Source organism: Rattus rattus, chromosome 1 (genome assembly GCF_011064425.1).
Source record: "Rattus rattus isolate New Zealand chromosome 1, Rrattus_CSIRO_v1, whole genome shotgun sequence".
Taxonomy (NCBI): Eukaryota; Metazoa; Chordata; class Mammalia; order Rodentia; family Muridae; genus Rattus; species Rattus rattus.
In genome coordinates this window covers 81,183,522-81,200,845 of record NC_046154.1, presented here as the reverse complement: position 1 = coordinate 81,200,845, position 17,324 = coordinate 81,183,522, and the positions used below count along the sequence as shown (strand labels likewise).

The 17,324-nt window shown below is 42.8% G+C and overlaps 1 protein-coding gene across 12 annotated transcripts in view; it reads right to left on the bottom strand.

Annotated features, from left to right (window-relative positions):
• Tle1 (TLE family member 1, transcriptional corepressor) overlaps positions 1-5,541 on the bottom strand; it is an 80,762-nt gene extending 75,221 nt beyond the window's left edge. For 11 of the 12 annotated variants that reach the window (XM_032902716.1, XM_032902751.1, XM_032902761.1 and 8 more), the window contains exons 1-4: positions 4,599-5,541; positions 3,883-3,983; positions 2,502-2,565; positions 2,358-2,402 (exon numbers count right to left, since the gene is read on the bottom strand). In XM_032902716.1, the coding sequence (XP_032758607.1) occupies positions 2,358-2,402; positions 2,502-2,565; positions 3,883-3,983; positions 4,599-4,622 (234 nt within the window). In that variant the 5' untranslated portion in view covers positions 4,623-5,541. The remainder of the gene's footprint in view (positions 1-2,357; positions 2,403-2,501; positions 2,566-3,882; positions 3,984-4,598) is intronic. The other variant, XM_032902770.1, reaches the window with a different exon arrangement.
• Between the last annotated feature and the right edge of the window lie 11,783 nt (positions 5,542-17,324).

Here is a 17,324-nt window from a genome sequence, read left to right as displayed (position 1 = left end):
TGTACTAGAGACAAATCTTAACAGCATTCAAGTGCTCTCCCTGAGAAATTTCCCCATTGCTACCCTTTTTTCACTGCTACCCTTTCTTCAGTAACAAAGATGTTGTCAGAAATGACAATTTTTTGTGTCCCCTGATGATGCCTTGCTAGCATTTGGTTATAAGCCATAAAGCAGGAATAATTTCAGCCTGTCAGGAGTCTTGCTAATGCCCAGTTTCCCCCTAGAGAGAATTCCTGTCAAATCTAATGAGCGCTCCAAAGGCCCTCTCTACAATATAATGAGCACTTAGACCATGCTGGTGATCAGGCGGCAAAAAGCATCAATTTGAGCCTGGCTACACCCTGGGGGCCAGGCGTCACTAGTTTTAATAAGAATTATGATCACCAACAGCACCAAATGCCTCCTCAAAACTTACTATTAACATGTGACATTCAGAAGGATGTTTTTCAAATGTAAGATCACTTTAAACTAAATTACAGCATGACTTTGCACACCATTTTAGTGAATGGTCTGCCAGCATTTACAATAAAAACTAAATTTCAGGGGGCTTAATACTCTTACTATGAAGAATATGGTGTCTCTTAACTTCCCACTTGTTTCAAATAACTGGCCAAATTACACACAGTATATTATTAATGTATATTGCCATACAAAGATCCTCACATATACTCACAATCCCCACACAGAACAATACAGAACCAAAGAGAAAACTTTGTTCACCCCAGGGTTAAATCTACCCTCCTGGCTCCTTACGCCTTTTCTGTACATAGAAAATAAAAAGTCACCCGAACTCAGAACTACACACCTTTCTGCTTCCCCAATAAGACTAATGCATATCACAGGACCGAGAGGTGCTTGCTTGTACATAAGTCATTAAATCCTTCCAGTTTAAGTGCCTAAGAAAAAGCTAAGTGCTCATAATACTTAAAAGAGAAAGTGTAACAGAAAAGAGAAACTTACAAAATAAAAGATGCAAATTAGAACAAGACAGCAAGTTTATTTAAATACGTACAGACAAAAGATATTCTAGCTCACAATCATTGACTTAAAATCAACATAACACCAGCTATAGAAACACAGGAAAACAACCGCACATAGAAAATTTGCAAATCAGTAAGACAAACATTTTGCAAAAGGATCATTACATTATTAAGGAAAGGCTCTGAACTTTGTGCTCTGAAAACATGTATCTGAGAACAGATCTAATGTACAAGATTATGAAATCTATGATGAATTAAAAATCAAAGATTACAGAGTTACAAAAGCAGAATTCAACTCTGAAACAAACTTGCTTAATGAAAATCTTTGAATATAAGGAAGATCTCTGAAAGCTGAACTAATCAATTTCCCCACCATGCCCCAGCCGGTCAGCCATGCTCTTTAATTTAATGAAACAAGGGTCTGAGATGAAATAGCACATATACATCAAGTAAGAAATGTATTGTTGCACTTTGAAACGTGTCCAACTGTGCAACTTCATCTGATGATAATTTTTTAAGAGTCAATCGATTTCTAAAAGACTTATTGTACCAGCATTTTGATAAAGTGAATGTCAGCATATCTCCAGAACACTTGCACCCTGCCATTAATGCTTTCTTTGGCAGACAATGACTACTCAATTGAGGGTCCTTTGGGCTGAGCAATCATTTAGCTTTTCTTCTCTTATGAGGTCCTTAGTGTCTTGTTCCAGCTCAATACTCTTTTTATACACCATTATAGTAGCCATAAGTGTGAATTTTATGGGAACTTGCAAACGCAAGTCATTGCTAAAGCTTTCCAGTCACTAATCTTTTCATGCTTTTAAAACCACTAAGGCTGAAGCACCTTCCAACACGTTCATTGGCTGTAAAAAGGAAATTTTTTTTCACCTCCAAATCTGCATCAACTGAGAAAATTTTCAAAAACATGTTTGCTAATAATCCTGAGTGTCACTTTATGGAACCCCAAAGCATAAGAGCACTCTAAAGTCAGATGCTTTATTAAATCCAATTAAAGAAACACCCAAGTACCCTTCACTTTCCACATTTTATAAGCAAACATGACATGAAAATATGAACTGTTCTAAACTCCAGTGACCACAATATATCCAAGACCTTTAAAGGAGGAATCCATCCATGTGGAAAAGCAAACTGAGCTCAGTTCCTGTCTACCCATAAGCATTTCCAAAGCATCTCACCTAGCTCGTCTTGTAACTGTGAAGAAACAATCCTTACTGCAGAGTGCTAACCACCAACTCAGAGGGGGCAGACAAACAGCCCACAAACACCCACCCCTTAACATGCGGTGACCGAGGACAAAGCCGGTACAGTGAAAACCTATAAACTGATTTCGCAGCTTAAGATTTAGCTATAGCTTACCTGTTTATGCATTTCAATGTTTAATCCGTATGACATTTCATAATACTGTAAAGAGAAGAACCAGGCATGCTGTTAACTCATGGTTGTGGGAAGGACACACACCATTACAGAAAGAGAAAAGGTCCTCCTCGCTTTGATACCTACCATCACGTAGTGTCTCTGCATTTCTGTCTTTTCACTTGCCAATTTCTCACACTCCAATTTAAGACTATGAAAACAAAACAGGCAGCTTAAGGTAAACATTATGTCACTTGTTTTAACATCTGCCTCCCATATTTGCACTTCAAGCAAAAACAATTTAGAAAAGTTGTAAGCTGGGCACACTTCCTAAAAGCTGTCTTTGTATTCCATGCTGGAAAAGGTGAACGACGGGGAATATCCACCAACTACTGTCCTTTTTTGTTCGTGGGGCACACGTCCTGTAGAGAGGCCAAGAACGGAAACACAGCTGTCCTCTCCTCTCTTGACCACACCAAAGTCTGTCCTTTGCACAACCCCCATTCTCCAGCAAAGACAGTCTTCGGGTCTGAAAACTTTACTGGTAAGTAAAGTTACTCCTCGCAGTGACTAGTGCCTTTCAAAACCTTTTGAATCCCTGCCAAGACATGACAAGCAGCTACAGCAAACGAAGTGGGTTGAAGTTCTTCTGTCCCTGTTCAGTAAACAGTGTGTGCAAGTATGCCTCAAGTTCTGGAGATACGGTATAAAAGTAGATAAAAGGTCAAAAATCAGAAAGTCCCTGACTAACTTTAGAAAATTCACACCCAAGCCACCAAGCTTTTCCTTGGTCCTTTTTCTCAAGCATGACAAAAGTAAAAATCTTCAAAGAAACTGCTTTGCGCCAATTAGTCAAAACCTCATAGTAGAAAAATAAGTAGCTTTTCTGGACTATTCACTACAGATGGGGCTTTTAGCTATAATTTCCACTAACCAATCCATAGAAGAAGGTATGATTACATAAAGAACCCAGAACAGAGGTGAATGTGACTCTAGTTCCCTAGTCTATCCAAACACCCCAGAGTGTGGGCCACGCATATCTACATCTTACCACCTAATCACCCTTGATGGGCACAGCTAAACCCATCTAGCCTTCCCTAATGGACTTTGTCTCAGGCAACCCAATTTTCTAGTATGGCAAACAGCGATTGCAACACGGCTTTGCTTTCCTGAACGCACACTCTAGGACTGAGCCATTGATTGAACCCATGTTTCAGTTCAGCCTGTTGCAAAACAAATAAACGAAGCGCAAATATTGACGGTTCTCATGCAACTCCAAAATACACGAAAAGGGACTCCCTGGAACTGCCACAAATGCGCAAAGGGGAAACAATGGGAGGAGGAGGAGACAACAGAAGGGACGGCCCAGGAAGAGCGACGAAAGGGGGGTAATGTGAATGACAGGACTTAACTGTGACTCCACACGCCACCGCCTGGACACAAGCCCTAAGTACAACAGCCCTAGCAGCCTGGCCTGTGTGAGAAGGGACCCCCCAAGTGACCACCACCCGAGCAGGTCGACACGCACCTGTGATACTGCGCCTGCAGGAACTGGAATTCCTCTTTAATCCGGTCCAGGGACTCCGGGATAGTGAACTTAAAGGGCTGGCCTGCAGCCTGGTGCGGCGTCTGCAGGTGACCAGCAAGGGTAACCAAGGGAGGAGATATGAGGATGAGGGCATAAAGCAGAAAAGTCAGAAGAGGGAGAAGCAGATGGGACATAAACAAAAAAAATAAAATAAAATAAAGTTAGAGGTGGTGGAGAACGGAGGCCCAAACTCGAGCCCTCGGGTTCACTTTAGTGAGGGAGAAAGCAGATCTTCCTGGGGCCCTGATTTCTCAGGAGGTTCAGAAATAAGTCTGCCTCCAGTGTGGACAGTGTGTGCCCAGTGCTCTGGGGTCACCTGGCCCGGAGGAGGCTGAGAAGGCCCAAGTCAGAGCTCCGCGGTCCGGGCTGCCCCTCCCCAACCGGTGCGAGAAAGACCCAGGATCTGGAGATGAAATGCCAACTCCCTCTCGGCCCCTAGTCCCGGAGTGACCGGGCCGCACTGACTACACGTAAACAGGCAAGACGAGGGCAAAGCAGGGATCACTCCAGCCTCGGGATAAGCGGGCTGTGACTACGCGACGCCCGTCCGCCCGTCCGCCCGTCTAGACATCCAGTAGGAGGGGGGGCGGGCAAGGGAAAATGGGGCTTCCTGGGCTCCCGCGCGGGGCAAGGTCCCACCCGCGCCGACGACTCACTGGGTGCCGGCTCTGAGGGAACATCGCTCTGGCAGCAGCCGCGGCTCTGTTCCGGGATAGCTCTATCCTCCGCGCCACTTCCAACTTGAATTCCACCGAGGAACGCGAAGCAGCGCAGCAGGCCGGCGCACGGGGCGCTCGGGATGCAAGGCCAGGGCGCGACGGGTGCGGCCCCCGCCCTCAGGGCCACATTGCGGGCGGCTCGGCCCCGCGCCTGGGAGTCTGAGCAGCGGGGGCGCCCGGACCTACGGCGGCCCTCCACCCGGTGCCCCGGGTGCGCTCCCTTCGGTGGCTCACGGATGCAGGGGGGCTGTGTGTCTCCTCCCTGCGTCGGCGGCTGTGCAGGTGGCGCCTTGGCTAAAACCCACGTAGACAGCCAGAGGCGAGTGCCGCTTCTCGGGTCGGGAGGTCACCCGCTCCCACGACGGTGTGCTCCGGGTTACCCCCGGCTCGTCGACCGGCGTTGCAGAGTCTCCGGTGCGGCTTGAAGCTGCGGAGCCCAAGCAGGGTCCAGGCAGGGTCACGCCAGTATGCGCTCTCCCTCCAGTCCACGGCTACTGCTCGCGGTGCAGCTCTTCGGCCGCCCGCCGCGCCCCTGCCCCGGGCATCAGGCCTCCGGGCGCTCTCCGCGGCTCTAACACTCCTAGCGCTTGCCTTCCCCTCCTCGGCTCTAAGCAAAGGGCTGACCAGCTCCAGCCGGCGCAAAGTTCTCTCACGACCCGGAGGCAAACGTCCGCGCGACGGAGAGCACGCTGCCGCTCTGCCTCCCTCCACAGAGGGCCACGTCGAAGGCGAGTCCCGGCTCCTGCCCCGGGACGCGGGGTCCCCGCCGCTGCTCCTGCCGCCGCCCGCGCCTCTTGCGCCGCTTACATTAACACGCGGTTTCACACTCGCTAGCAAACCAGCACCCCGCCCGAGCGGTGTGGCGGGGGCTGCAAGCACCCGGGCGGCCACGGACGTGGGCGGAGCCGCAGCCGCTCGGCCAACCACGTGCGCCGCTCCAACGTGGGTTACTGACGCATGCCGGCCACAGCCTGTGTTGGCCTTCGCTCCGCCCACCTCGCGCGGCCTCTGTGCCTTGTTTCCCCGCCCACCCGCCCGTGCCCCTCCTCCGCCAGCGCGTCCTGTGCGCTCTGAGTGCCGCGGCGCCCGAGGAGCTGCGGGGCACCCACGCCAGCCAATGGGGAGCGGCTAGACGCCGAGATTGGCAAGCCGCTTCCGAAGGTCGGTGGGAAGGAGAGCGGCGGGCCGGGCTGTCAATCAAAGTAACGTGGGGCGAGTTAGGGAGCGCGCCAGTGCGCGCGAGCCGAGCGACCTGCGCGCGGCAGGCAAGAAAAAGCAGGGGGCTGAAGTTTGCAGAAGCCTGCGGCTCGCTCTGCTTTTCCTTGAAGAAAATCTCAGTGAAAGTACCAGAGACTAACTGCGGGGTTTCTTGTTGGGGGAGGGATGCGTCTTGCTAACAAGAACAGAATGCGGTTTTCCGGTATTGGTTCCCTTTGTGCTACTCCGAAGGTGAGATTCCATTCACAACTTTATCGGAGGCTTATTTTTCCGCGAGCTGCTGTTCCACGGACGCACGAGAAGTGAACTGCGTCTTTGATGGGACGTGCAGCAGCTGGCTTGTGCACACCATCTTGGGAAGACTGGACCGCTGCATGGGCTTCGAAGGATTTTGCACCACTTCTTGAAAGGTCGACCTGTCTCCGTTTAGCAAGAAAAATCCCTATGGTGCCGGCAGTATTTAACACACGTATCTCACGCACAGAGGAGATGCGCCCCGCGAGAAATATGAGTTCTGGTTTTGGAATGCTCTCACTGTTTGGATAGGAGCGTTTTTGGAAATTGCCTGGAAAGCACTAGTCAGTTTCAAATGTCTGGGAAATGAAAGGCAATGGGATAACTCAGCGTTGAGACCTGAAACCTGCCCCTCCCCCTCCTAAGTTGCTTTGGTTGTACTCCTGGCAGAGGCGTGCGAACCACTGAGAATTGGTAAAAGAAGCAGCTTGAGGGTCTTGTTTAATGAGGATTGACTTGAGAGGAATTTCGAAGTTTTAAGTAAAGGAGACAATGCTACGGAGCTAATGCAGAGTCTCCGGTTTTGTTTGTTTTTGTTTTTATTTTAAATTTTTTTCTGTTTCTCTAGCAGAAAACCTGTACTATCATCACACGTTTGCCTTCTTTAAAGAGCAGTTCGTGGAGCAGTTTTTTATTTGAACCACAAGTGAATGATGCTGTTTTAGTTTCTCGGTGTGGTGGTAACTTCTCTGGTAAGAAAGGCACTGTTTGGGCAAGCATTTATCTTTTGTTGAAACTTAGTTAACAAGTTTGGGGCATCAATAAACATCCATCCCCGTTATTTTACTTTATAGAGACTTACTAAGAGGAACTTTCTGAAATAGATATGAATTTGCACTTAACAGATTTTTTTTCTTTGAAATACTGGGAAAAAATGGGCAATGCATTACGGAGTTTGAAATGACCTTTTAAACATGTATAGTACTGATGTGTCTGTAAGAACATCAGTTATAAATGAAAAACAAAAAAGTATCAGCCAATCTGTAGAGCTCAGTGAACGCTTAAACTGATTCAGTGTAATTTGAGGTGGAATTGGGACGAGGTTTATGTTACTAGTTTTCATAGGATGCAAAATGAAAAGAAAACCAGGGCTCACTTTCCTTGGTTAGATTTGGTGATGTGTGGATTAGCCAAAGGAACACTCAGTGCTTTTTGAACACCTGTGATCCTGATGTACTTGAGAAAGCAACCTCTCCAGTGATTTGATCACTTTCCTAGTCAATGGCCAGTCTGAACAGCTCCCAGGCCAGGTTGGAAACACTTGAGATGCCGCCTACAGTGAAATTTTCTCCCCGGGGTCCCATCCAAAAGTTTTACCTATCAGGTGTACTCACTGGAACACACTGATAATTAGATTTAAAAGTACTAGGTTTAGGGTCAGAAGCAAAGTATTGTTACTTGCCCACTTTCTAAATCACTGTCTTTACTCTGAACTAACTGTTCACAGAACTCACTGGAGTCCCCAATTTGTTGTGAGTGAAAACTAGAATTACTCTCTTAACTAATACTTTCTTAGGAACAACCTTTGAAAAACAGCCCTTCGGATTATTTCTAAGTGCAGTTTGCGGAAGGGGGGGTGCATAATGATTTTAAAATTGGAAGCACATAAAAAGATGTCTGGATTTTGAAGGCACCTTTCCATTCAGGTTATCTTCCCTGAGAACAGAAGAGGGCTGTGTCCTTTTTCATTTTCAAAGATCACATTTGTACTGATTGGCATGCTGTAATTATACTGCAAAATTCATCAAACTGTTACAGATGATGGTGTTTAGGACAATCAAGTTGCTTTAATCGTATGTTTGAAATGAATAAATATGTGCAGTTACCTTCTGCTTCCTTAAAAGAACATATAATCTTACTCATAAATCTATAATTTTGATTTTTCACATTTTTGTATATACGTTTGATTTTTGAGACAACAGCCTCATCTATGTTGCAACTAACTTAGAACTCACTTTGTACACCACACTGGCCTCAAATTTGAATGTGTAGCTGTCCTCTTCCCACTGCCTCCCAAGTGCTGGGATTTGGTACAGACATGTACCACCATGTCTTGTCTGGCTTTGGTCTTTTGTTTTGAAATCTGTCAATAATGTTAAGTATACCACCCCCATAAGAAATTGTCTTGGAAAAAACAATACCCGTTTTATCCTGTTAATGTGTTCATTTTATCTTGATGCACATATAAGTGTATTTTCATTCATTTCTTGCTAATTGCAGTTTTTCAACACAGTGTAAATAATCACTTGAAATAAATGGGCATGGCTATTTTGTCTTCTTTTGATTTTGAGACAGGGTTTTATGTAGTCCAAGCTAGCCACAAACTGATTCTCCTGCTTCTAGGATTGTGAGAGCGTCACCACACAGGGTTTGTGCAGGCAAGGAAAGTATTCCACCAGCTTAGCTTCATCCCCACCCTTTGTTCTGCAGTGTATTTATTTGAGACAGGGTCTTGCTTATAAATTTGCTAGCCTGGAGCTGACTATGTTAAACCCAGCTGGCCTTGAATTTGTAACAGTCCTCCTGCCTTTGCCTCCAAACTAATGGGATTATAAGCAGGAGTCAACATGCTTGGGTTGGGTTGATTTGGGTTTGGTTTGGTCTGGTTTGAAGTGTTTTCTTAAAAACCTGGGAGTAGAGTCCACAAGAAATTGTTCTCAGTGGTGCTTGTAACATTTCGTTCATACTCCATTCCCAAAGAGAGGAGGTTAAGAGGAGTAGGCAGAGAAGGAAAAAAAAAAAATCAGTAGCAGATCCATGCAGCAGTAAAACCGCAAATAAAAACACATCCAAAGAATCTCTTGTGGTTTCACACAATATGGTAAAATTAGAGATTGCAGGAAACCAACCAAATTAAACTGGGAGCATTTGAAGAGAAACCAGCAGACGTTATGAAAATTACACATTGACTGACCAGTATGCTTTTTATCAACAATTTCTTTGTTAAGATGAAGATCAAAGGGACCTGCATATGTTTTCATTTTGTTCTAACTAGAAAATTACATCCAGATGTTTAATAGTCATTTGGTTGGTTTTCAGCATTGATTAGATATGTTGGTTCTGTTTGCTTACAAGTGTGGCCGGATCATTAGCTAATGCAAAGAAATGTTTGCTGTGAGTTGCTAATTAGAGCTTTTGGAAAGTCTCCATGCTCAAGAACAATTTGTACAGTGGCCAGAAGAACTTGAGGGACTTGGGGGAAGTTGTTTTTCCTCATCTGGCAGGGTGGGTAAAGGCAGACAGCCCCATTCCCTAATCTCCCTGCCTAGGGGGATTGTGATGGATCCCCTAGGACAGGAGAACAAATAAATTAGGAAGAGACCACACAGGCACTCCTAAATACACAGATGAATGTGCTGTTTCTCAAACCACCACCAAGTTGTAAGGAGGAGGGAAATGGCAACAAGATCTAAAAACGCTAAACATTAACATGTGGAAGATGCTTGGTGCTAATGTTATCAAATACACAGCATTTCTAAGTATGCTTTAGAGACAGATGGGAAAGCCCTTTATGATAAATGAGTGTACTTGAATTCATTACTGTAGTACTTATAATTAAAAAGGTCTCTTTTGCAATTTCAATACTTTCACAGGATACGAAACCAAACTTGGGAAAACAGGCTAGTGAAAGGGGAGCGAAGGAATTCTGGAAACCGGGATGAGGGTGGGAGGAAACGCAACGATTACTTTTGCAGTCCAGCCATTTGTTTACCTCAGTTAAGTCCCCAAACTTATAAGAGATTAACTATTCACTCAGTATTCAAGTAAACTGTTTGAGAACGTGAGGTGCTACACTATGAAGCTGGAAGTCAGTCAATCAGGCCATTAGAGTCTTTGTCTGTGGCCCTAGAACATCACGGTCAGCCTGAGACAAACTTGTTTATTTAAGTCTGTATTCTAAGAGAAGTATTAACCCAAAACGACATGTGTTTATAAGCACTCATTACAGAACTGAGATAGAAATACCATTGTACTACATGTTCTTTTACATACTGCTTCTTTCTAATCCTGTTTACTTCTACTGCACTTGGGATGGCACATTCTTTCAAGTTCATGTGGTCCGATTCATTTGGGCAAGGGGGACACATAGCTCAGTTGGTAAGACACTTGGCTAGTTTGCAAGAGGCCCTGTGTTAAAAGCCTAGTGCTACATCAACCTGGCATGGTAATGTATGCCTATAATCTTAGCACTTAGGAGACAGGAGGATCAGAAAGTTCAAGGTCATCCTCTAGTCCAGGTAAGCCTAAAACACCTTTCTAAGGAAAAGAAAAGAAAAAGTGAAGGATTTTCACATCAATACAACAGATTCAAGGTTGGATTCTTTGAAGTAGTCCAAGAAGACGTTCCTGCTAGAGCTCTTCCCTGTACACCAGCAAGGTGCTTTGGAAAAAGGAGAGCTAGTATTTGGAAACCTGGTCAAATGTTGCCTGGAATTCCTATCAAAGTGAAGACCTCAGTGAACACAACTTTACTGTTATTTTAATCCCTGGTAAAGTTGATCAAAGTTCAGTATTGCCTTGGGCTGCACTGTAGTTGAAGGGAATTTAGTAGTAAAATGACAAAAGTGGTTTGAGGAAGCACTTTGATGCTGCTTCCTAAAAATTTGCATAATAGGGAATGTGACCCCTTTAAATGACTATAAACCAAGGAATTGACCGGAAGTCAGCAGACAGATTGAAACAGACACTGTTCAGATCTTGGAAGCTTTTGTTCTAACAATATTATTTGAATAAAGTTTCTTTCTGAAATTAACCAGAAGCTTAATTAACTTTGAAGCTTTTAAGGCCTAACTCAACTAGAGGAGATCCCTGGTCTTCTTTTTTTTTTTTTTTGGTTCTTTTTTTCGGAGCTGGAGCTGGGGACCCTGGTCTTCTTTTTGTTGTTTGTTTTGTTTCGTTGGGTTTGGTTTTTGAAACAAGGTTTCTTTGTAGCCTTGGCTGTCCTGGAACACTTATTCTAGGCTAACCTCAGACTCCAGACATCAACCTGCCTCTCCCTCCAGAGTGCTGGGATTGAAGATATGTACCACCACTGCCTTTAATAACACTTACACTCTGGTGTTAAGATAGATGACTTCTGTGGACCAGAATCCACAAACAGGCCAGGGCATGTTCAAGGTGCCACCATATTTCTAAAATGTAAAGTCTAGGTCTAGAAGTCATACGCCATAAACTGAATTTTGAGGCATTCCACAAAACAACTAACCTTGGGCTCTTTTCAAAACCAACTGACCCAAGTAGGCATCAATGGGCCTCACCTGTTATCATTGCCAGCTATTAGGAAGTAGAGACAGGATGATCAAGGCATTCAAGGCCAGCCTAGGCTACTTACTGAGTCAAACACCAGCCAGGGTTAAAGTCAAAATTTGCTATGGGATATATATTGAGTGCTTTTGCCCAGTATAAAAATTTAAAAGTCAATTTTAAGTGACAGATCGAAATAAAAGTAAGCGGAGGATTGTTTCCTAAAAACAGACATCTCAGGAAAATGGACAGGCAGGATGGTTAATTGGTAATTGCACTTGATAAGCCAGCCTAGCTGCCTGAGTTTGATTACTAGACCCACGTAAAAATGGAAAGTGAAAATTGACTCCAGAAAATTGTTTTCTGCCTTCCACATGTGTGCCCCCGCACACTTCATATGCATATGTACAATAATAATAAATACAGAAATAAGGGTTTTATTTTGTAACTTAATATTTATTTAATTTTATGTAAATGAGTGTTTGTTCTGCATGTATATACTTGTACTACATTTGTTCTGGGTGCCCACAGAAGTCAGAAAAGGTGCTAGGATAACCTAGAAATGGAGTTACAGGTGTGCTTATGAGCAACCATGTGTGTTGTAGGAACAGATCCCACCTTCTCTAGAAGAACAGTTAAGTGGTCTTAGCCTCTGAGCTGTTTCTTCGGCTCAAGAATACATTTATTATTAAAGTCAATTAAAAGTGAAAGAAAGAAAAATAAAAAGAGAAATTCAGATGTGTTATGTAAGATCTTGCCCAGTGTGCTCAACGTCCTTGATTTATCTACAGCACCTAAAGGTAAAACAAAACAGAAATCTTCATGTCTGCCAAGGGGCTAATGCTATGTATGATTTTGTCCTATGTGGCTCACAGGCCTTTGATGCCAGTACTCAGGAGGCTGAAATGAGAGAATGACAAGTGGGAGAAGCTAACAAGATCTTTGGGGCTTGTGGGGGTGGGGAAAATGCTATATGTCAGTCCTATTAGATTGAAAACCTGGAACAGGTTACAGGTAGTTTTAATGTGGGCTGGACATTGGGTAATATGGAATTGGGATTCTTTTGTTAATGAAAATGATATGATTCTATCAATAGGCTGTCGTATAAGATTAAATTATAAAGAACACAAATTAATAGTGTGTCCAGAGAGAAAAGAAAACAAATTTGACAAATTTGGCAACAGGCTTACTGTTATAGAATTGATGGGATGAGTCTTCAGCTATTCATGTCATTATCCCTTTATCCTTTTTCTGTCTAAAATTTCTCATGATGAAGCCTAGAAAGAGGCTTTTAGATGGTCCAGCAAATAAAGGCACTTGGAGCTAAGCCTACCACCTGAGTGCAATCTGAGGAGAGATTATACCTCCTGCAGCATGTTTTCTGACCTCAAAAGCAGCAACAAGTCACACACACACACACACACACACACACACACACACACACACACACACACACACGTGTAAAATTTTGAAAATTATTTTATAAGTCTAAGAAAACAAGTTCATCATCTCACAACTATTTTTATTTCTTTTAAAAACATCTTTTATTTATTTTTATCTTATTTGTATGGGTGTTTCCTCCTGCAAGTACTTATGCAAAACAAGCATGCCCAGTGCCTAAAGGGACCAAAATTGGTTTCAGATCCCCTGGAGTTACAGGTGGTTGTGAGCCATCCTGTAGATGGTGGGAATTGAGCCCAGATCCTCAGGAAAAAACAGCTGATACTCTTAGCAGCTGAGCAGAGTCTCCAGCCCCTACGCCTAATTTCCTTAGGGTGAGTGCTGTTTGCTTCAGTTTAAAAATTGATATAATATCTCTAGGAAAAGAAGACATTCTTTTTTATTCTGATCATGGAAAACTGCCATAAGTAATAAATTATTGCCCAATGGTTTTGCTCTGGATCCTCAGATGTTTTTATTTTGTTACTCCATTTGCATTTGTTTGCTTTTTCTGAAATCTCTAAATTGTATTTACTTAGTGTGTGTGTGTGTGTGTGTGTGTGTGTGTGTGTGTGTAAGCATACAAACATGCCACATCATATGATCTATGTGCAACACAATTTTCTCTATTTTTGAAGTCTTATGCTGATGTCCATTATTGTACTGAGTACCCACCATTCAATATCAGTATGAAATGAAAAAGGGCACTAAATCTAACAGTGGACATTATTCTCATGCAGAGTCCCATTGTCTCCTTTCAGTATCCTGAGAGGATTGATTTTAGGTCTCCATGAAGATCTGTGGATGTTCAGGTCCTTTAGATATGGTGCACATCTGTCTGTATATTTAAGTCATCTCTAGCTTATTCACGCCATCTAATGAAATATGAATGTTGTGAACTCATTCTGTATCATTGTTTAATAGAAAATGATGAAATAGAATCTGGAATGTTTTGTACAAATATAGGTTTCCCCCTCATTATATTCACTTAGCAATGCTTAAATTTGCTATAGCAGATAGGTTTCCAAATAGGAATGAAGAGCCCACTCTGTTTGCAACATATTAATAATCAGATTTCCAGAAATGCCTTGAAAAGTGATAAGGTGTACCTGAGAGAAGACAGCTAGTATGCCCTGTGCACCTGCTTCTTTGTGGTAGGAATGTGACTCATTTGGAAGAGTCCTACCTAACATATACAAAGGCCAGAGTCTGATTTCTAGCAGTGAACAAACCAAGCCAAGTGGTACACACTTACAATCCTAGCAACGAAGATAGAGGCTGGGTATAGATCGTTCAAAATATAGCTGCATTTATCCTTAGCTGCATAGGGATATGTTTTTTCTTTAGTTTTGTTTTTTCTATCTGCATTGTATTTATTAAAGGGAAAACTTTGTTAGACATTAACAGGTTATGGTTTGTGTGTAAATAAATTCTCCACATTGTGTTTGTTTGTTTATTTGTGTATCCACAGAGGTCAGAGGGGGATCCCCTGAAACTCAATTTTCAGACAATTGTGACCCAACACATAGGTGCTGAGTATCCTACCAAGGTCTTCTGGAAGAACAGCAAATGCCCTTAGCCATTGAGCCACTTCTTCAGCCAATCAATCTGTAGTTAATAATATATCTCAATTGCCTTAAAGGACAATAAATATGAAAATACAGAGAAATCACCACTTTCTACACACAATGACTAATCAGTTCATCCAGTATTTCTAACTCCCATCTGTCTAGGAATGACTACATAAAATGAGACCAAGGAGCAAAGCTGTTTTACTGTAGCAGTACCAACCCCAAGGGACTGCTTTTCCATTCTGATTTCCTCCTTTTGCAGCCTCCACACTTGAGGAGAACTGGCAAGCTACAATTGGCACTTGAAAATGTGTTATAAAACACTGACAAGCATTAGAGAAATGTTGGTTAATGTAAACAGGCTGTCTCAAGGAATAATGCCTGTCTTAAGAAAAGTGCCTTCCAATTAGCAGTTCTAAGAAGACACTATCTTCAAACTCCAGGGAGTGTTTCAGTAAAAGTTATTTCCCTCTGCTAGAGAAAAGGGGAGTGTCCTCTTATTTATATTTTGAATTCCTGAAAAATTTTAAAATGTGTTAAAAGTTAAAGACAGATACAGTGATTTATGTGGGTAGTCCCTGCACTTCTAAGATAAAGGTAAGAAAATCCCAAGTAGATCTATGTGAGTTCAAGACTAGCCTGGACCACAGAATGTGGTTCTGTCTTAAAGAAAGAAAGAAAGAAAGAAAGAAAGAAAGAAAGAAAGAAAGAAAGAAAGAAAGAAAGAAAGAAAGAAAGAGAGAGAAAGGAAAAAGAAAAGAAAAAGAGAGGAGGGGAGAGGAGAGGAGAGAAGAGAAGAGAAGAGAAGAGAAGAGAAGAGAAGAGAAGAGAAGAGAAGAGAAGAAAATTCAGGTTTAAAAAAGAAAGAAAGGGAAAGAAATTATGACAGGTATACCATGTAGTTCAACCATGAGCTTCTTGTACTATTAATAGAAATTAGGAGAAGTCACACCAGAGTTGCCAAATGTTACCATGGAATAAGGCTGCCCATTTCAGATTCATAAAAGAATTTAGGAATGGAACAATGATCCTAGAGAAATGACTCAGTAGTTAAGCACTTGCTGATATTCCAAAAGATTCAGGTTCAATGCCCAACACTAACATTGCAGGCAGCTAAGAAACAAATGTAACTCCATTTCCAACATATTCAGACTTGTGAGGGCAACTCATGGATCTGGTGCACAGACATACAGTTGTGGCAGAAGAAACACTTGCTATACAAGTGCCTGTCCAAGGCAAAGAATGAAGCACTTCCAAGAAAAAGAAGCCAGCAGTGATAAAAGACCCAACAGTGGGACATGATTATCTTGCCTGAAATGGAGCACAACATGGTGGGCATGTATAACAACAAGACCTTCAACCAGGTAGAAATCAAGCCAAAGGGAATCAACCACTACCTAGGCAAGTTCTCCATCACCTACAAGTCCATGATGAATAGCTGGCTTCCCCACTTCTCTCACTTCACTCCTCCCACTCCTAAGTAGCCATAGCTAAGAAAGACTCATGTCTAATCTTTGGATTGATTGAGTGAAGACCCCAGTACAAGCAATTTGTAAATCTTGGCAGCTGCTCAGAAGAGTAAGACGGAGAAGAGGAGAAAGCCATGCCATTTGAGTTAGGTCAGAATGGAGGAGAGCCACATGGCAGAGAGGAATCCATATGAAAGAGAGGAAAGCTTTAAAGAATAGTGAAGTCCAAATGTTAGGGAAAGTATCTTAGAAGAGAGAGAAAGAAGAAAAGGGAAATTTAGAAAAACCAGCAGACTTATGTAGCTCTGTAGGCAGTTGCACTAGTCAGAACAGTAATTCTGGGAAGAAAGGGTACATTTTCTTATTAAAGGGAAAATTATTTCTTAAATCTCTTGACCATGACTTAAGGTGGACCTACCTTTCTGAGCAGTTGTCTCTTGATGGGGTGAATGATCAGCCCAACTTAAAAAAACACACACACACACACACACACACACACACACACACACAAAACCTTCTTTTGAAATTCTTTCAAACTTTTATACAATATGTTTTGAATATATTCACCCCTCCCCCAACTCTTCTCAGATTCATCATTGCCCATTCACTACCCATCCAATGTAAGAAACAAAACAAAACAAAACATCTTCAAAATCAGTTTGTGCTGCTCAAATATTCTTGAATTGGATGTGTGATCTTCTACTTCTTTACCAGAGACTACATTCTTAGCAAACGTTTTCTCTTCCTTTCCTACCAACTAGCAATTGTCAGTAGCTTCATGGCTAGCAGTGAGATTGTGTGCTCAACTCTCCTCCCAATGCTGAGATTAGGTCTAGATTGTGCTTGCCCAGGTCTTATAGATACCGCCACAATAGTGGTAAGTATATATGTGAAGCTTCCCTACCATGTCCAAAATGTTTCCATGTAGGCACTTATCACCTCTGGCTCTTACACTCTTTCGTCCTCCTTTTCCACATGATCCCCAAGCCTTTGAAGACAGTGGGAGTGTAATACTGGTATATATGTTCTGTAATATATCAAAGGTTGAGAATTCTGCAGACTCTTATCCTTTACAAATTTACTAGTATGGATCTCTGGGTTAATCATCTATTACAAATGGAAACTTCTCGTGATGTCAGTTGAGAGGTGCATAATCTATGGATGTAATGTTAACGAGTCATTAGGAGTTGGATCAATACTACATCCACTTGGCAGAATAATAGTAGTCGGTTCTTTCAAGAGCCTATGTCCTGACTAGCCATAGGTTCTTTGCTACAGAATGGCTTTAGATACGGATTTTATCTTGTAGAGTGGCTTTTAAATCTAATGAGAAAATATGAATATTTTTGTTCCCCCTTCTAGGAAGAACTGAAGCATCTGCACTTTGGTTGTCTTTCGTCTTGAATTTCATGTGGTCTGTGGGTTGT